The 18,953-nt window shown below is 40.5% G+C and overlaps 1 protein-coding gene across 5 annotated transcripts in view; it reads left to right on the top strand.

The window, feature by feature from the left end:
* Positions 1–10,073: 10,073 nt before the first annotated feature.
* LOC135235498 (cytochrome P450 2M1-like) overlaps positions 10,074–18,953 on the top strand; it is a 340,188-nt gene continuing 331,308 nt past the window's right edge. For 2 of the 5 annotated variants that reach the window (XM_064301033.1, XM_064301032.1), the window contains exons 1-3: positions 10,076–10,544; positions 14,602–14,764; positions 15,619–15,768. In XM_064301033.1, the coding sequence (XP_064157103.1) occupies positions 10,353–10,544; positions 14,602–14,764; positions 15,619–15,768 (505 nt within the window). In that variant the 5' untranslated portion in view covers positions 10,076–10,352. Of the gene's footprint in view, positions 10,545–13,160; positions 13,385–14,601; positions 14,765–15,618; positions 15,769–18,953 lie in introns of those variants that run through there. The other 3 variants (XM_064301031.1, XM_064301030.1, XM_064301034.1) reach the window with 3 other exon arrangements.

Genomic DNA, 18,953 nt, shown 5'->3' with positions numbered 1-18,953 from the left:
ATTTCAGTCTCCAGACCTCAATTCCCCTTTTAAAAATGGATAACTGACTAATGCATTTCCTATGTGTTTGCCTCTTCTCATCCTACTCAGAAACAGGATGGTCTACGAAGCTGCCAGTGAACCTCCACAATATGAAATGTTTTCTTTTAATTTTATTTATAGGAATAATTAGAGGTATGTACTGTTCAACACCAGTTTTCTATTTTTCTACTAGAAAATTGTAGGGTACAATAATATAAATAAATGTGAAAAAGAAAATATTTAATGTTTTAATTACAGGCTATAAGGCATCAAATGGTGAACATTTTGAAATGAGGTGTAGACTTTAAATGGGCATTGACTGTACCAGTTAACTGTGAATAATTAACATTACATGTTCAATAATGTTCTTTCTCACTGATTTTGATGGTGTTCGTATCCTTTGATGGTCAGGCTCTTTTATTAGGCCCAATCTTTAGGTACTGAGCCATAGCTGTAGTGATTATGACATCTCAGCTGTGGCCATACCTGTGCGTAGGGCCAGTGCTGCCCTCTGGTTGGCCGATTTCCACTGGATTGAGCCCATGACCTATCAATAAGACCATGTTTCATGTTATTTTAATCTCAGATCACCAGTCATTTAGCCTACTTCTTGTAGCCATGTATAGCCACCACTGGTTCAACTAATTAATTTAATCATCATTCAGCAAAGTCTTTGGGTATGATATGATATGCTTGGTGAAATTGGTATGATATCAATCTACATATCAAACATCTGTAATCATCATTTCTGTGAACAACCATGCGCAATACTCATACTGGAATCCTGAACACAGAGCAGACTGTCCCGACAGCCTCCTCTCCTTTACCTTTCATTATCCACAGGGTCCTCTACTTTACCTTTCATTATCCACAGGGTCCTTTCCTTTACCTTTCATTATCCACAGGGTCCTCTTGTGACGGTCCGGGTAGGGGGGACCCAAATGCAGAGGGAAAAAAACACAAACTCAAAAGGGAAAATTAACAAAGACTTTACTAACACAAGGTGAACAAACAAGGAACAGATAAGGCCACAAAGGGCTAAAACACAAACTCAAAAAATAATCTAATGAAACAGAAAACAGGAACTCAAAAACACAGACAGGGCAGAACACGGGAAGGCAGAGCACAAGGGAAGGTCAAAAACACAAGTCAGGAACAAAATACAGGCAGGTGAAACACAAACTCAAAAAATAATCTAATGAAACAGAAAACAACAAGAACTCAAAAACACAGGCGGGGCAGAACACGGGAAGGCAGAGCACAAGGGAACAAGCAGGTACATACAGTTTGCAACATCGGAAACAAACACATAAAAGAAACACCAGAAAATACATACGGGTCAGGAACAAAACACAAACGGGTAACAAACGCAGGCAGGTATAAATGGACTGAACATACATTGGTAACAAACGCAAGGCAGAACAAACGCAAGGAACCAGCACCCGAGTCAAGGGAACAGAGAACTTAAATAGACAAGGGTAACAAGACACAGGTGAACTCAAAAAACAATCAAACCAGAAGGAGGGGATAAGACAGGTGGGAACAATGATGGGATAACGAGACAATTGAAACAATCATACAATTAACAGGAGGGGAGCAGGACACAAAACAGAAGTGCCGCCATCTGGCGGCCCAACAAGGGAAACACAGACAGGAACACAGGACCATGACACCTCTACTCTACCTTTCATTATCCACAGGGTCCTCTCCTTTACCTTTCATTATCCACAGGGTCCTCTCCTTTACCTTTCATTATCCACAGGGTCCTCTCCTTTACCTTTCATTATCCACAGGGTCCTCTACTTTACCTTTCATTATCCACAGGGTCCTCTACTTTACCTGTCATTATCCACAGGGTCTTCTCCTTTACCTTTCATTATCCATAGGGTCCTCTCCTTTACCTTTCATTATCCACAGGGTCCTCTCCTTTACCTTTCATTATCCACAGGGTCCTCTACTCTACCTTTCATTATCCACAGGGTCCTCTACTCTACCTGTCATTATCCACAGGGTCCTCTACTTTACCTTTCATTATCCACAGGGTCCTCTCCTTTACCTTTCATTATCCACAGGGTCCTCTCCTTTACCTGTCATTATCCACAGGGTCCTCTACTCTACCTGTCATTATCCACAGGGTCCTCTCCTTTACCTGTCATTATCCACAGGGTCCTCTACTCTACCTGTCATTATCCACAGGGTCCTCTACTTTACCTGTCATTATCCACAGGGTCCTCTACTTTACCTTTCATTATCCACAGGGTCCTCTACTTTACCTTTCATTATCCACAAGGTCCTATCCTTTACCTTTCATTATCCACAGGGCCCTCTAGTTTACCTGTCATTATCCACAGGGTCCTCTCCTTTACCTGTCATTATCCACAGGGTCCTCTACTCTACCTTTCATTATCCACAGGGTCCTCTACTCTACCTTTCATTATCCACAGGGTCCTCTCCTTTACCTTTCATTATCCTCAGGGTCCTCTCCTCTGAGCATGGCATTTCACTGCGCAGCACTGTGGTGAATAATCTCGATACCGTGTGCATCGGTGATGGTTTCTATGGCAACAGACTTTTGTTCCATAGTGTCTGACATTTTACAAATGTTGATCTGTACATTTTCTTACATGCTTCATTTGTGTTTGCGTTGGCTGAGGAAATTCAGTTGAGAAGGTGGCATGCACAGTGATGATGTTTTGGTAGCTGATGCTGCTAACCACTGTCCGCATCCAGAAGTGCAGCCACATCAGTGAACTCAACGTCTTCTCTTTCCTCTTGAACATCGTCCTGCTATTCCTCTTCTAGAGTGCCTGCTGCTTCAGTCTCGTCAGCCACGTTGTTTTCATCTCCATAAATCCTGAATGCTTGTAAGTTGGATCTACTGTCAGTAGAAGTTCACACAATCTTGCTGATTTGTATATGTGTGTATGATCCTTTTAACAGTGTGCAGACAAGGGCCGCAGAGTACCTGTTTAGGCTCTCTGGGTCAATCCAATAGGCTGTGATTAGAAGCCGGCATCTTCTCAATAACCAACAGTCAGTGGTTATAGCAACAAAGTCTACTTTACCCATTCTGTGTCCCACATTTTTCTTCTTGTCTTGTGCAACTTTAGCTATCCTTGAGGGCAGAGTGGCCCTTGACATGATAGCAGAAGTTGGCTGAAGATCATGGATGAGGTCTTTGAATGCGGCAGTCATTACACTGTGCAGAAGAGACAAGCTGACCACGTTCACGTGACTTGACACATTGGCCAATCAGAGAATTGACTATGGGTCGTGGAAAATGCGCCATTTTGAGAAGGCAGTTTCCCTTCTAGTCCTTATGTAGTTCATTGGTTCAGATCGCTTGGTTTCAGTCAAAGCGGCCAAGTGGAATTGATGACCATTCAGAAAATATATATTTTTTTAATTTAATTCCATCTTGTACTGGGACTTTTGGATTTTATTGAGGGTGCAACTGAAATTTTCGGTGCCGCTGGGTAAAATCGAATGCTTCGACTGAACAAGTGCTGTTAAAAGTTAATTTTTTTATGGTTTAGTGCTATTAGCTTCTGCTAGCTACAACATACTAACCTCATTCGGCGATCAATAAGGGATAATATCACACTAGCACTTACCACTTGTTAGTTTTATCACACTGTAGTGAAGTAAGAAAGTCGACAAACTACATTTTCTGTGAGAAATGTATTGTCAATCTCACATGCATATACTGCTGGCAACATTCTAAAGCTCCATTTTGCCCTCCTAACAATAGAGGTTGGTGCTGTTGGTTTTTTCAGTGCATTGATCTTCGAAGACAGTCTCTGCTTTGGTTGCACAGAAATAGATAAGCTGCATAGAAGAGAGCAAATTCGTATAGCCAATTAAAAATGGAATAATAATTTAGTAATTCTCAATGTTACTAATGTATTGTGAATGTAAGTTAGTCATTCTCCATGTTAATAACCTGTTGTGAATGTTAGTTAGTAATTCTCGATGTTAATAACGTGTTGTGAATGTGGATTTATTTTGTTCCTTACTAGCCACATCCAGCTGCTACACGTGACCGCCTCTTATCAGTCAATGTAGGCCCTACAGGCTATAACGTAAAGATGTAGGGGCACAGCACATTTTTTGGGTGCTCTTTAGGCTGCATTAAGTGCATTAAGTGCTCTTTAGGAAATTATTGAAACTGCTCACATACATACTCACACACAAACACATACAAAATACTCACACTTAACCTACACAAGTGAAACATTCATAGGCCTACATTAATGTAAAACACTTGCAGATACATAAAGCCTAGCCTATTTATTTGATTTAATTTGGTGATTATTATCAAGGAATAAAAAAATATCAATTCAATCATTGCCAAATCATTGATAGGTAGAGCAAAATGTTGGATCAACCTTTATCAAAATGTACAACTTGAAACCAGATTAAAATTAAGATTTTTATTAAGTTACAATAAATATTCACATCTAATATAAATATGAGGTTCAACTACCTTAAAAGAATAACACATATTACCGACATTGAAAGGTTTGCAGTCACACAAGGAACCAATGAAATTCGAAAGACTAAAGACTAAAGAATATTCCAAAAGACCAGAGATGAAATGTACAACACCAGACCTCAGATGCCCACTTCCAACGAACTGTTAAAAACATCTTGCCAAGTCCATTTCTTTCTAAAAGGAGGGTGCACTGTGCATATTTATCTACAGAAAGAGAAGGACACACCGTCTCTTCTCCTGGCCTGTGCATACTTAATTAATGACCAGGGAGGAACCAAGGAGTACTGATTTCTTCCCTTATATAATCATTGGTCCAGGTCAATCAACAATACAATACATATTTTTAAGGTTATGGGTAAATTAACCCTCTGTCTTGGTGAGCATTATGGGGACATTACACATTAAGGATTTTCAGATCTTTTTGGGAGACAGCTTTGGTTATTATGGGAATATTTGTGAGCAACTATGTGGCGATACTAGACCAAGCAACAATTAAACCAAGTTACAAAGTCAACAGTGACACTGACTTCCACTCTAGTTTGGTTTGGCCTGCCCAGCATGTCCAACACAGTGCTTGTAGGTGTATTAACATTTTTTAATGTATATAAAAAATATGAGGAATTCCAACATGGGGTTTCCCGGCCCACCCCTTTTGACACACACAAACGCACGCACACACACGCACATTCACGTACACACACACGCACATGTACACACACAGACACGTAAATTCACACCTCAAATGGCCCCAGTTCCTGCTCTTATCTGCAGGCTATGCTGGCCGAGCGCTTTGAAGCTTCCTATGGCTGAGAATGGCCAAATGGTGAATTACATGTCCGACAGTCAGGATCGTAATATGGAAAACCTCGGGTTAAGTCTTAATTAGCCTGCGAATCCCATATTCTTACTTTGCAGACTACCCCTTTATGAAGTGGAGTGTAATTTAAAAAAAAACAACTTGCATTACACTAACTTAAAAATCATTTTTAAAGTTAAATTCAATTTATGACTTTTGCCTTTGAATTTACTTAATAAAATTATGGACAGTGGTGGCATACAATATTATTGATTATTTGTAAAATGTAAAAATCAATGTTTTTACACTTAAATGAATTTTGTCTAACTTATAGAAATTAGTTTAGTCTTACTTAAAGTGACAATCTCGAAGATTTGTTATGTTATGTACATACTCATTCGTTGTCTAACATTAGGCTAACTCAAGATGTCTTTACACTGCCGAGCCGGGTTAAAATGCCGTAGCAAACCTGGGGTAGAATTAGTGATGATCAATTTCTGCAAACGTTCTTTATCACTTCTGCCCGGTATTAACATCTTTACACTGCAGAGAAGAATTTGCGGGATTCGCTGTGGCTCGTGCAATTATGTATCTCGTGCACAATAAGCAGTGTTTTTCGTGAATGATTGTTGTGTGGTATTTTTTAAACAACTGCCTTGCAAAATGTCAGCCCTGGTGTTTCTGGTTTTGCTAGCTAAACTGTTCGAGAATAAAGCTGAGCTGGGTGTTAAATTAGCAATCAGAACAAGAAGAATAAAACAAAAACAAAGGAGATTTCATCAAAAAGGGCATAAAGGCTGAAAGAACATATGAGGAAGCGTAATAAAACAATAATGCTAATCCATACTGCTGTATTCTTATATTTAGTTTTCTCCTGCATGACGTCTTCAGAAATCAGACCCGGCTCTGCTCCACATACCCCGGCTTTATTCCGATCATTATAATATCTTGATGAACTCGATGGCAATGTAAATAACGGTAACGTTAAGGCCAGTTCAGATCAATGATTCGCAACGAGGCAATAGGGTTTTAGAATGTTGCAGAGAAAATTGCAGCAGTGTGAACTGGCTAGTAGCAGAGCCGTTGCCTGCCTTGAGGTTTTAAAAGACCGTCCTTGTCAAATCGCCAAGTGCAGTTTTAGAACGTTTACAATCAGACGTCTTGGAATTTTACAAGTTGCACCCAGTCTCGTTGCGAATCATTGATCTGAACTGGCCTTAAGTTAGCTACACTGCAACGTTGCAACAAGGTAGCATTGCATTCGAGAGACGGTTTGCGAGGTCGGTACCGGTCGGTAGCGTTTTTTTCTAATTGTTAGCCGACATTAGATTGTGTTAAATACATTAGCTAGCTAGCTAAGGCAACGTTACCTGATATGAGAGATGGATACTGTGCGCAACATTGTCTAAACTAATGTTGTCTTTCTTGACATGGTCTGGTAGCTAGCGTTAGCTGTGCAAATAGCTATGTAATTTAGTAAAGTTACATTGTCATTAAATGTAATACGAAATCTACATCAACAAATAATATGATCTCTCATGTTACACAAAAACTTTTTAGGGCTCCATAACTCCCCCAACCCCCTCTTTCTCTATTATTGTAATGCATGCAGACACCGGAAAAAACAGTACGCCGCACACACACAAGTGAGTTGAAGAGCCAACCTGTTGCGTTAGTTCCGCCTACCCTCTCTGGCGGACCAACCACTGATGGGTGATGAAAAACGCGTCACTAACTGTGCGCCGCTTGTGATTTTTTCCCGGGAAAGTCGCCACAGACACCAACTTTTTTAATCATGAATTATGATAACAATAATAGTATAAATTAATATAAAAATAGGCTCAATCACCATTGTGTTACCCAATGCGGCGATCGATAGTGACTTAAAAGACATCTATTTTAATGAAAATCTTCGAGATTATTACTTTAAGAAGTTATCTGAACATACTTAATAAAAGTGAGTTAGATAAACAAGAGAAAGTTAAGTTTAGTTAGCCGTTGTTGAAAAAGCGTTCTGAATAGTTTGTCTAAAATGTTTTAACATGGTGTATTTTGTTATAATGGCATAGAATCTGCAGTAAGTAACCTAACATCTTGAGGATAAGTAGAATTTCAATGTTTAGTATGAAAAAAAAAATTGTTGAAACTATGCAACTTTTCTGGTTAACTGCACAAACAAATTTTAGTGCAAGACGTTTCCTCAATGACAAAACTTGTCTTATCATAGGGTCTTTGAGTAGATACATTTTTTTAAAGTGAAAAGAACCAAATAAAATGTTGTTTTGATTAGACTCTGTTCAACATGATTAGTTGCTTTGACATAATAGCAATTTGTACAGTTAACAGGGTAGATTTTATTGTGCAAACTTAAACCTTTCATGTTTATTACCCAACACTAGTGGTGTCCAAACAAAGCTATTGAGTTCATAAAATATATAGTTTGCACTTGTGTTATGAAATTGTCAAAATGATGTTAATGATACACTCTGTGACTAAACGTATCTGGACACCCCTTGCTCTGGGGCTGTTTTTCATGGTTTGGGCTTGGCCCCTTGGTTCCAGTGAAGGCAAGTCTTAATGCAATGACATTCCAGATGATTCTGTGCTTCCAGATTTGTGGCAGCAGTTACAGTCATTTTTATGGAAGCCTAATGTTGTGGATTTTACCTTCAATGGAGGCAAATAATTTAGTCAGGTCACAGAGTAATTCAGCAACACAACTTTTATTTGGTCAAATAGGAGAAACTGTTCAAGCTCTCATTTCAGGGTTTGTGAAGAAAGTCTCAAACTTCTGTTCACACCTCTTTCCTTTATATGTCTTTCCAACGGCCCTTAGACAGGCCTTGTCGCTCCGCTCGTACTCATTTCTGTTTTTCTCTAAACTGTTGCTTCCCTCAGAAACCTTGGCCAAGCGTCGAGTTCACTGGCACATTTTCAGCGGTGGTAGGTGTTCCTTCTTATCAGAACAGCTTGTCCTCTTTTCGATATTATTCACAGTATTTGCACTTTTCACATGCTATTGATGAACACATGACATTTTGCACACAATGGTTATATGCTTACAGCAGTTACTTTTAACTATGATTTCACTTAATTTACAAAGTATATCCCTTAAGTCACATTTACGCATTCATGATGTTGTTAAACGCCTGTGGCAAGCTCCCTGTTTTACTCACACTGTTTTTTTCCTCTTCACAGGTCATTCCTCTCCAGTACCTTTCCATTGGCCACCTTCAGTTACATACGTAGTTTTCTTATAAACACATATAGTTAAACACAGAAAGAAAGCTTGTTTTCTATCACACTAATACTATTTGTGAACATTGTTTACAGTGAGTTTTCCTACATACAAGAATACAACAGTGAGTCCTGACCCTTCCCTACACTGCAGCCAACAGGACGGCCCCTCCCTACTTGCAGGACGTGATTCAAACCTACATGCAAGCTCAACCACTCTGCTCTGCAGCAGTAGTGTGCCTTGCACCCCCTGCCATCCAGGTGAATGGTTCTTGGTCCTCCCTACCACGGAGCTTCTCCACCCTAACTCCCCAGTGGTGGAACGAACTCCCTGTTCCTCTACGAACCACTCAGTCATTGCCCATCTTCTGCTGTGTTCTGAAGACTCATCTCTTCAGACTACCTGGACTGACTATCACCAGTCTGCGGGGCACTCCCAATCTGGGATCATTTTTATCACTTAAATCCCCCTCTTTCACGCTACACATGTACCTCCTGTGCCACTTTCATGTTACGTGTACCTCCATCCAGCACGTTTTGTACTTTGTACTTTTGTGTTTGTCATGCCTCCTAGTTTGACTTAGCATATGTTAGGTCAGAGTAATGTTCACTGTGTGAACTGGACTTTATGTGTTCATGGCTATGAATAACTGTTACAAAATGAGTACCTGTGTTTTGTAGTTGTTCCAATGACCTTTGGTGTGCACTTGCTGTATATCGCTTTGGATAAAAGTGTCTGCTAAATAAATGTAATGTAATGAGTGAGGTATGGAGGATGGCTAGGAAAGCAAGGCTGCTTCTGCTTCATTGCATTTTCCTCCACTTTACACAGGTTAATACTAAAGGCCCACTTTGTCTACCACCCATAAGATATATATACGCTGCATGACCCAAACTCTCAGTATTTTGGTATTTGTTTATGCAGCATATATAGCTGATGTACAGTAAAATGTCCAGTGTTAATTAAACTCTAACAGTGTTAATTTAATACTTAACAGATAGCTATCTGTGTGGGATCAAATGTTACCTATTAAGTGTTGAATTAACACTGGACATTTTACTGTGTGGGAGCAGATATACCAGCCAGCTTCATGATCCATTAACTGTTAAGTAATCATATAAACTAATGCCTTGATAATGTATTAAAACTGAGCCACAAGAGTTCGTGGTGCATCATCCATGCAGAAAATCACGATTTAGTCATGCATTATTTTACCATGAGCTGTGTACCTTTGTTGTAAAGTGTTACCACTTTAACTGACACGTAGGGCTTAAGAAGCTTGCGCGTGTATTCCCTCCGTTGAGAATAGGCAGTATCTTTCGTATACTGTATCCTCGGTAAAGACAATGATTTATTCGGTCTCTAAATGCGAAGAGAACCCGACCTCTGCGGGATCTTCCAGGAACGGAGACACGTTTTTTTCCAATCAGATGATTGGTCAAAGTGCGGTGCGTTTATGCCAATAACTTAATCTGTCCTGGACCAGGTAGCCGTACTGTATAAATTACCACAGCGATAAACCCTGATTAAAAGTTAGTCAGGTTCGTGATATCGACAACACAGAGTTACATCTCAGAACAGCTGGCTATCCTCATAATTTCGCTTCACAGTATAACGCCCATTCAGTGCGGATTTATAAACTATCAGGTCACATGCATAAATAAGTGATGTCACAGTGGATATATATGCGGGACTATGCGCAGGGTCTTTCAAAACTAAAAGAAAAGTTACGAAAAAGGACATAACTGAATCTTTAAACTTTAGTTTACTCTTTAAAATAAATGATAGATTGCTTTTAGAAAATGGATTTCTTAAGCCTTCTGTCAAACAATTTCCTCTCTATTTTGATGGTTCTCATAGTTCTTGCGTTATTTTGGAAGAGTCGTGGAAAAGAAAGCAGCACAGCAAGACTACCGCCTGGTCCCTCTCCAGTTCCCATCCTTGGAAACATTTTCCAGGTGGATTTGAAACAACCCTACAAGTCATATTTAGAGGTGAGTTAGTCTAAATATAATTAGACTTTTACCTAGAATTAATAAAAAAATAAGCATGCATCAATTGCCCCTCGGGGACAAATAAAGTGATTTGATTTGAATTGAATTGAATTGAATCATGTCGCTAACCTCTGCAACTAGAAAGCAAGTCCAATAGATGCAGTTAAGACCGCGTGGTCATATTATTGTCTTTTTAATAGAAAAACAATAAGTTTGTTCATTTCAATACAAAGCAAGAAAAACACTTAACGTAACATGATCAAAGTATTACTGAACGACTGTCTGCTGAATGATTGATGCAAGGCTGGATTTTTTCGGAGAGTAGGCTACCATTCATAAAATAATTTTAGAAAAAGGCATCAGGGGAAAAACTGTGTGGTGCATGTTTTCCTATAATGTTTTTTATTATTATCTGCAGTGTAATCAGACAGGGCCGTAGACAGACTTTTGGAGCGGCAGTATGGACGACTAAACGTTCTCCACAATGAAATGAAATAAATAATGATATAAATAGGTTAAATATGGAAATAAATAAATAAATAAATACTTCATTTTCATATTGAATTATCATTCAATAATTCATACCTCATGACAGTCCTTTTCACAATAACGTGATTATAGGCTATTTAATTTCATAAGGTATTTCTGGCTGGCTTTTTTTCATTTCATAATGACACTTTTTCGAATGACTTATTTCTGAATTGCGTTTGTCAAACTCCCTTCTTATATACAAATAGGTAAAATAAATAATGCATCCACAAAAATTATTGCATGAGTACAAATACTTTATGGGAATGAAAGCAAGCAAAAACACAAAACGAACAAGTTGCTATGCCAGTCAGTCTTTTAGAAAGGTCAAATAAAAAGAAATGGCACTCACAATAATAAATCAATAGGATACAATGAAAATCCTTGAAAATTATGACATACTGTTCAATTTAGCCAAGGATTGTGACATTAGCCACTTAGCATGCTAACTACCTATTTTAGTTTGTTACAGTTTTTCTTGATTTCTAACACACTAAAACTGGTTCTTTTCGGATGCCCAGAAGAACCAGAACGGTGAGACTGAGGTAGTGGTTAACAAAAAAGTTCTTTAATCATTGTAATGAGTGGGGGTAGGGGTAGGGGGAGCCAAAAACAACTAAAGCGTCTTCCCGGTTGGGGTATCGGTGCTCCACTCCAGGTCTTCACACGCCCTTCTAGAGAGAAACGAGAAACAATTGGGATAAGGGGGGAACAGGGCGTGGTCAGTTCGATCCGGGTCCGGTTCCTTGCTCCGGTCGCCGGCTGGTGATCCTCCGGTCCCAAGGGGTGTGGGGGAGAAGGCCTCCCTCCCAGTGCGGTAGCACTCCACTCTTCTTCAGCTCAAGTTCTGAGCTGTTCCTGTCGGTGCCGCCTGCCACACGGTCTACAGGAATCACTATTACTCTTTATACTTTACACTTCTCAGGTTGTCACAATTATTCCTCGGTTTTAAGAGAGTTGGCCCCCGCTTACAGTCGTTCCCACCTCGTAGCTCGCTGATCCAGGCTCGGAGTTCCCACCTCGTAGCTCACTGATCCAGGCTGGGAGTTCCCACCTCGTAGCTCGCTGATCCAGGCTCGGAGTTCCCACCTCGTAGCTCACTGATCCAGGCTCGGAGTTCCCACCTTGTAGCTCACTGATCCAGGCTCGGAGTTCCCACCTCGTAGCTCACTGATCCAGGCTGGGAGTTCCCACCTCGTAGCTCACTGATCCAGGCTCGGAGTTCCCACCTGCCAGAAGACCTCTTGTGTTACCGTATGTTACTCTAATTAGGTGAAATATTAGAACATTATAATGTGTTCATTGTAAGATGCAATGGGAAGGTTAAAGCTGGAGTGGGCAATTTTTATGTTAAAATATATTTTATTATATGCGAATATCATTATCATTAGACAACGCTTTCATGTTTTATTCTATGAGATAAATTACACCTATTAATATCTCAACCGTGAATTTTAAAGCCAGTATGTGCTTTAAAAAAGTATGTTTTTACGGATTTGTTGAGCCAGCTAACTTGGACTTGGCTTATTTAAGTTAAACTTATTTTGTGATACAGGCCCCTGTAAATCTCACTGAGGTGAAAATCATGTTTTCAATAGAGAGCTGGCCAAGATGGCAGCTGAACAAACATAAAGTTTAAGGAACACCCAAAACCCACTGAAACTGCCTAGCACGTGTGGAAACGGGACCAAATATATAACATAACATAACACGAGAACAGGCTATTCAGCCCAACAAATATATTACATATTACACTGTTAAAAATGTACTTAACAAAGGGTAACTTATTGTTTTCTTAGTTTCCGGAGTATTTTAATGTTGCGAACATGGCCACTGTCACTGCTGTGTAGTTACAGTTTTTCTCGATTGCTAACTCACTAAAACTGGTTCTTTTAGCAAAAACTCCCAAATTATTACTTCAGTTCTCAGAGGACCAACACATCTCTCAAAACTATGAACACTTTTCACTTGTTTTAACACAGGCTGCAAATTGTTAAACTTTTTCTGCGAATCTCTACAAACAAATGCTCTCATGAATCACTGGTTACACACTGTGCTCATGAAACAAAAACTAGTAGTCAAAACATTTAACTCAAGTCATCACAACCTAAACTCAGGTAACACACCTTTCTCTAGGTGCAAACACTTGGCAGCAAAATTGTTTACACACCGGTCACAATCTCTGGATCAGTAAATAGGGCCACAGTTTGCGTCTGTGTGCTTTTGAATGGATCCTCAAAATGGAGTGTTCAGCCAAACTTGAATTGTTTCACAGTGGCATCCATTGTCCATACTTTCAGACAAGAAAACAGGTACTATAATTTACTGTAATGTTACGTATTGTATCTGCTGTACTACTGTGAGATGATATGCTGTCTATGTAATGTTGAAGTGTATTTACAGACTATATGTTCTTTAGATTTTATTGCTGTTTTTGTTTATAGTGCTGCATATACTGAGTTCCTTTTATGAATGCTACTCTCCTTTGTAAATACTACATTTTTTTGTTCCTTCAACTGTGTTGTGGTTACTGTACAGTACTTTTCACTACTACAGATAAAACATTTGGAAATGTGCACACTCCCTCATTTGTTAGTAGTGTAACATTGCAAAGATCAAAATCTGAAAACCATAATAGAATAACCAGGAGAAAATAACTCCTTACATACTGCTATAAAAGGTTTTTGCAGTAGTGCTTTGAATTTATCTCACTGGTGTGTTATGGGTAATCTACATTGTCTGTGTTTTCGATGGCTTGTGTGTGCCATTTGAAGGCAAAGTTTAATTTTGATGGAACAGTATATGTTTTTGAGAAGATAATTTGAGTTTGGCATTGATGTTTGATGTTTGTGCTGATTGATGTGTAGTTTTGGGATTGTGTTAATAGTTCTGAGAAAAAGGGGAATTGTTTCATTAAATGTGTCTTAGCAATCAAAAAAAACTGTAATAGTATATACCCAGCACAAAATGGTTAACAAAAACAGCAATGGCCCTATACCTAAATATCTTCCATTGCATGTGCTCTACCTGTGAGTGAAATTTCTGCTTGTATCATAAACTGCACAATGATTGAGTCTTCTCCACTGTTACATATTACTGTTTACCATGTTAGGGTTTACAGATTAACCCTCGTTCACTGCGCTGTTGTCTGAGTGTTAAATCTTTACAGCCTTTCTAAACTCTTGTGTGAGTTATGTTTGGAGGAGTTGCTTATAGCATGAAGAGGACGGGCTGGGTTACAGGGGTGTGACGAAGGGCTGTAAAAGCAAACTGACTGAGCTTTTGCAACGTCTCTATAATGCTTTACTATCAGCTAATCCCATATTCATTTTATCTTATTTTTATTGCTTGGAAAGTACTGGACAATGCTATATACATTGTTATTATTATTATTATTATTATTATTATTATTATTATTATTATTATTATTATTAATAATAATAATAATAATAATAATAATGATAATAATAATAATAATAGTTGTTGTTATTATGAAGAGTGCACTATCAGTGTCTTTCTCTTCCCTCAGTTCAGTGAGAAGTATGGCTCAGTCTTCACTGTGTGGTTTGGTCCCAAACCAGTGGTTGTGCTGTCTGGGTATCAGACCATTAAGGAAGCTCTTCTGAACCAGGGGGAGGAGTTCAGTGGCCGTGCCATTTACCCTGTGCTCCTTCAAGCCACCAAAGGCTATGGTGAGCAAAAGAACACACCTTTCTGTCTGCTCCAGAGTGTCTGCTCAGCTGAATTATATGCTGTCATGAAATGTTGTGACTATGTTTAGATAATCTGTACCGACAATATCCAGGCAGTTATGGTCAGATGTTATATGTTTTTGCTGATAATTAAATCTGTAATATAATATTGTGCTTCTTCCTTAATACTGAGAACAGGAGACTAGATCACTCACAAAATGAAGCCTGACTGCATCCTAAGCAACAGATTTCAGATACGTGTTGAAAGCCAATTGCCATTTCCACTCCAGAAGTGCATATGCACCATGAGAACTGCACAGCTTGGAGTGGATTATTATGCTTTTACTACAGCTGCTTACTACAAATTATTATTGAAACATAAATGCAAAACATAGAATAGTTACAATACAATAGTTACTGGACTATGTCGTTAAAACAAAAGTAGCTGCAGTGATGGTACTGAACCCAGACATGTTCAGCCTAGAACCCAGACCGAAAACTGGAAAGAATGTTGTTATATTTAAGAAATCATTCAAATTGCATGTTAACCAGGGATTCCAAGACATTAGCTAGCACAGAAAGGTTAGAAATAGGCTGGTAATTGTTGATTGGGTGGATGGGGGATTCAGATTCAAACTAAAATTTTATGCAATTTCTTGCTTTCTGACTGTGACATTCTCATTTTAATAAAATATTTTGCAAAAAAATAAATATATAAAGAAAAGTTTAATGGCATATACATTGTTTTATTTCAAATCCGAAGTGCTGGAGTACAGAGCCAAAATATCAAAAATACTGTCCCAATACTTTTGCATTTAACTATATGTAACGCCGAAATTGTGTTGTGATGACAGGGGTGTTGGCAAGCAGTGGGAGTCGTTGGAAGGATCTACGGAGGTTCTCCCTGATGACCCTGAAGAATTTTGGAATGGGGCGCAGGGGCATCGAAGAAAGGGTACAAGAAGAAGCCAGGTTTTTGGTCAAAGCCTTCAGTGAATATGGAGGTAAACTTTAGGGCGACCCATTGATCTTAAAGCCAGCACAGTCTTTTGGATTCCAGATAAGACTGGAGTAGTAAGGCCAGCACAGTCTTTTAGATTCCAGATAAGACTGGAGTAGTAAGGCCAGCACAGTCTTTTAGATTCCAGATAAGACTGGAGTAGTAAGGCCAGCACAGTCTTTTAGATTCCAGATAAGACTGGAGTAGTAAGGCCAGCACAGTCTTTTAGATTCCAGATAAGACTGGAGTAGTAAGGCCAGCACAGTCTTTTAGATTCCAGATAAGACTGGAGTAGTAAGCCCAGCACAGTCTTTTAGATTCCAGATAAGACTGGAGTAGTAAGGCCAGCACAGTCTTTTAGATTCCAGATAAGACTGAAGTAGTAAGACCAGCACAGTCTTTTAGATTCCAGATAAGACTGGAGTAGTAAGGCCAGCACAGTCTTTTGGATTCCAGATAAGACTGAATTTACCATTTACATTAACATTTCTTTATCACATGGCACTTGAGCAGCAGTCCTGCAGGTCACATGAAGATGATTCAGTTTGAATTTCTGACTCCATGTGGTGTATCAGCTGGGCGTCTCCTCTGTTCCCTGTTTGTGAGATGTTGGCTATCAGGATTCCAGGATTTCTTATGGCAAGGATCACTTAGCACATTCCACGGGAATAAATGCTTTTGTGTACGTGCTGACTTTGAAACTGAGTGACGCGCAACGAGAACGGCAACAACGCAGTCTATGGAAAAAAATACAAGCAATAGTTAAGACAGTTAATGCACCTAAGTCACCTACGAAACAGCTGTCTAGTTACAACCCTAAGCTTACAGTCATTTACAGGGGGGTAGGGAGGGATGGGGAGAGGTGCAGCCTGAAGAGTTGAGTCTACAGTCGTCACTTGAAATGGGTCAGTGTCTCAGCTGTTCTGACCTCCACCATCGTGGGGCCAGAAAAGACAGGAGACGTGTTCTGGAAGTGCAGGTGCGAAGAGGGGGAGGTGCCAGGCGTCCTGAGGTAGCAGAACGGAGGGATCTGGCTGGCATGTAGGGTTTGAATATCTTGTGGAGGTGTGCTGGGGCTGATCCCTTGACTGCCTGGTATGCTAGGACCAATGTTTTAAATTTGATGCGAGCTATAACAGGCAGCCAGTGGAGGGTAGTGAGCAGGGGAGTGACGTGGGAGTGTCTGGGGAGGTTGAAGGCCAGACGAGCTGCAGCATTCTGAATAAGTTGCAGAGGTCTGGTGGCAGATGCCGGTAGTCCAGCCAGAAGAGAGTTGCAGTAGTCCAGGCGGGATAGAACCATTGCTTGGACCAGGAGCTGGGTTGAGTAAGTGGTGAAAAAGGGGCGGATTCTCCGGATGTTATACAGGAAAAATCTGCAGGCCCGGCTTACTGCTGCGATCTTCTTGGAGAGGGACAGCCTGTTGTCTATCACCACTCCGAGATTCTTGGCACAGGGTGATGATGTCACTAAGGTGTCCCCTAGGGAAATGGAAAATTCGAGGAGGGGAAAGGATAGAGCAGGAATAAAGATTAGCTCCGTCATTCCCGGGTTGAGCTTCAGGTGGTGATTGTCCATCCAGCTCTGGATGTCCCTCAGGCAAGCGGAGATGCGGGCAGGGACCTGTGTGTCGTCGGCATAGGAGTGATACGACAAGCCATGGGTAGATATTACAGGGCAAAGGGATCTGGTGTATAAGGAGAAGAGAAGGGGACCAGGACTGAGCCCTGAGGAACTCCGGTGGCAAGGGGACGGGGTGGTGATACCTTACCCGCCCAGGCAACCTGGAAGGAACGGTCAGAGAGGTAAGACTCAATCCAGTCAAGGACTGTGCCGCAGATCCCTGTTGCTGCCAGGGAGGACAGGAGGATAGAGTGCTCCACAGTGTCAAATGCAGCGGAGAGGTCTAGAAGAATCAGGACAGAGGAGAGGGAGGCTGCTCGTGCGGCATGGAGTGACTCACTGACCGAGAGGAGTGCAGTCTCGGTCGAGTGGCCAGGCCTGAAGCCAGACTGGTGGGGGTCAAGCAGGTCTAACCAAGTCTCTGCAGAGAAGAAAGCAGAGAGTTGGTTAGATGCAGCACGTTCAAGTGTTTTGAACTTTAAACTTTAAATCACTTGAACTTTAAATCCAAAAGGGAATGCTGACCCTCTGGTATGTGGGACCAAACAAATTGGAACCTGGTACTCCTAATAGCTTTGTGTGCTTGTGTTTCTTCTGAGAGGTAATAAAATCTTTCAGGAAATGAGATACCGTAACACCCTGGATATGTGGTCACAGATAAGGGCCTCAGCATGTTTTGCTGTGGAGTTTTGAGAAGGAAGAGAGAAAAACAGGCATTATAATCGGTTAATCTGCATTTAGACGCTTTTTTAAAATGTGCAGAAAATTCCAGAAATTGACCAGCTCTTTCCTAGTGAGGATATTTGGATAAAGCTCATAGGGGAACATAAAAGGAGCCTTACAGTAGGAGTGCGTTACCGGCCGCCAGCTTCAGACAGTAGTCTGAACTCAATGCTCTTTGGAAAAATAAAACAAGCTTGTTAGGATTGTGAGACTATTGTTACAGGTGACTTCAATTACCCTGCTATTAATTGGGAAATGATGACAGGCCAAGGAAAAAGTGAGGAAGAATTTTTAGATGTTATAAATGACCTTTTTTTTGGCAGTCAGCCTACAAGAGGGAAATTAATTCCGGATCTGGTCCTATGTAATGATCCAAACGAAATTTGTAGCATAGAGGTAATTGAGCCACTTGGGACTAGCGATCATTCTGCAGTTAGATTTTATGTATTATGGCAAATTAACAAGACCTCTGCTATGGCCAGAATGTTTGATTTTAGACTAACCAATTTCCAAAAAATGAGAATTTGAGTAAAATATCGACTGGGTGAAGCTTCTTAACTGCAAGACTGTGAATGAAAAGTGGGGTAGCTTTAAAAGGGCTATTCTTGAGGCGCAAGGTAAATTTATTCCAGTGTTGTGGGAGTAGGGTAGGGCAGGTGAAGGTGGTTGTGGGAGTAGGGTAGGGCAGGTGAAGGTGGTTGTGGGGGTAGGGTAGGGCAGGTGAAGGTGGTTGTGGAGGCAGGGTAGGGCAGGTGAAGGTGGTTGTGGAGGCAGGGTAGGGCAGGTGAGGGTGGTTGTGGGAGTAGGGTAAGGCAGGTGAGGGTGGTTGTGGGCAGGGTAGGG

The sequence above is a fragment of the Anguilla rostrata genome, chromosome 12 (genome assembly GCF_018555375.3).
Source record: "Anguilla rostrata isolate EN2019 chromosome 12, ASM1855537v3, whole genome shotgun sequence".
Classification (NCBI taxonomy): domain Eukaryota; kingdom Metazoa; phylum Chordata; class Actinopteri; order Anguilliformes; family Anguillidae; genus Anguilla; species Anguilla rostrata.
This window is presented reverse-complemented; position numbering and strand designations above follow the sequence as displayed.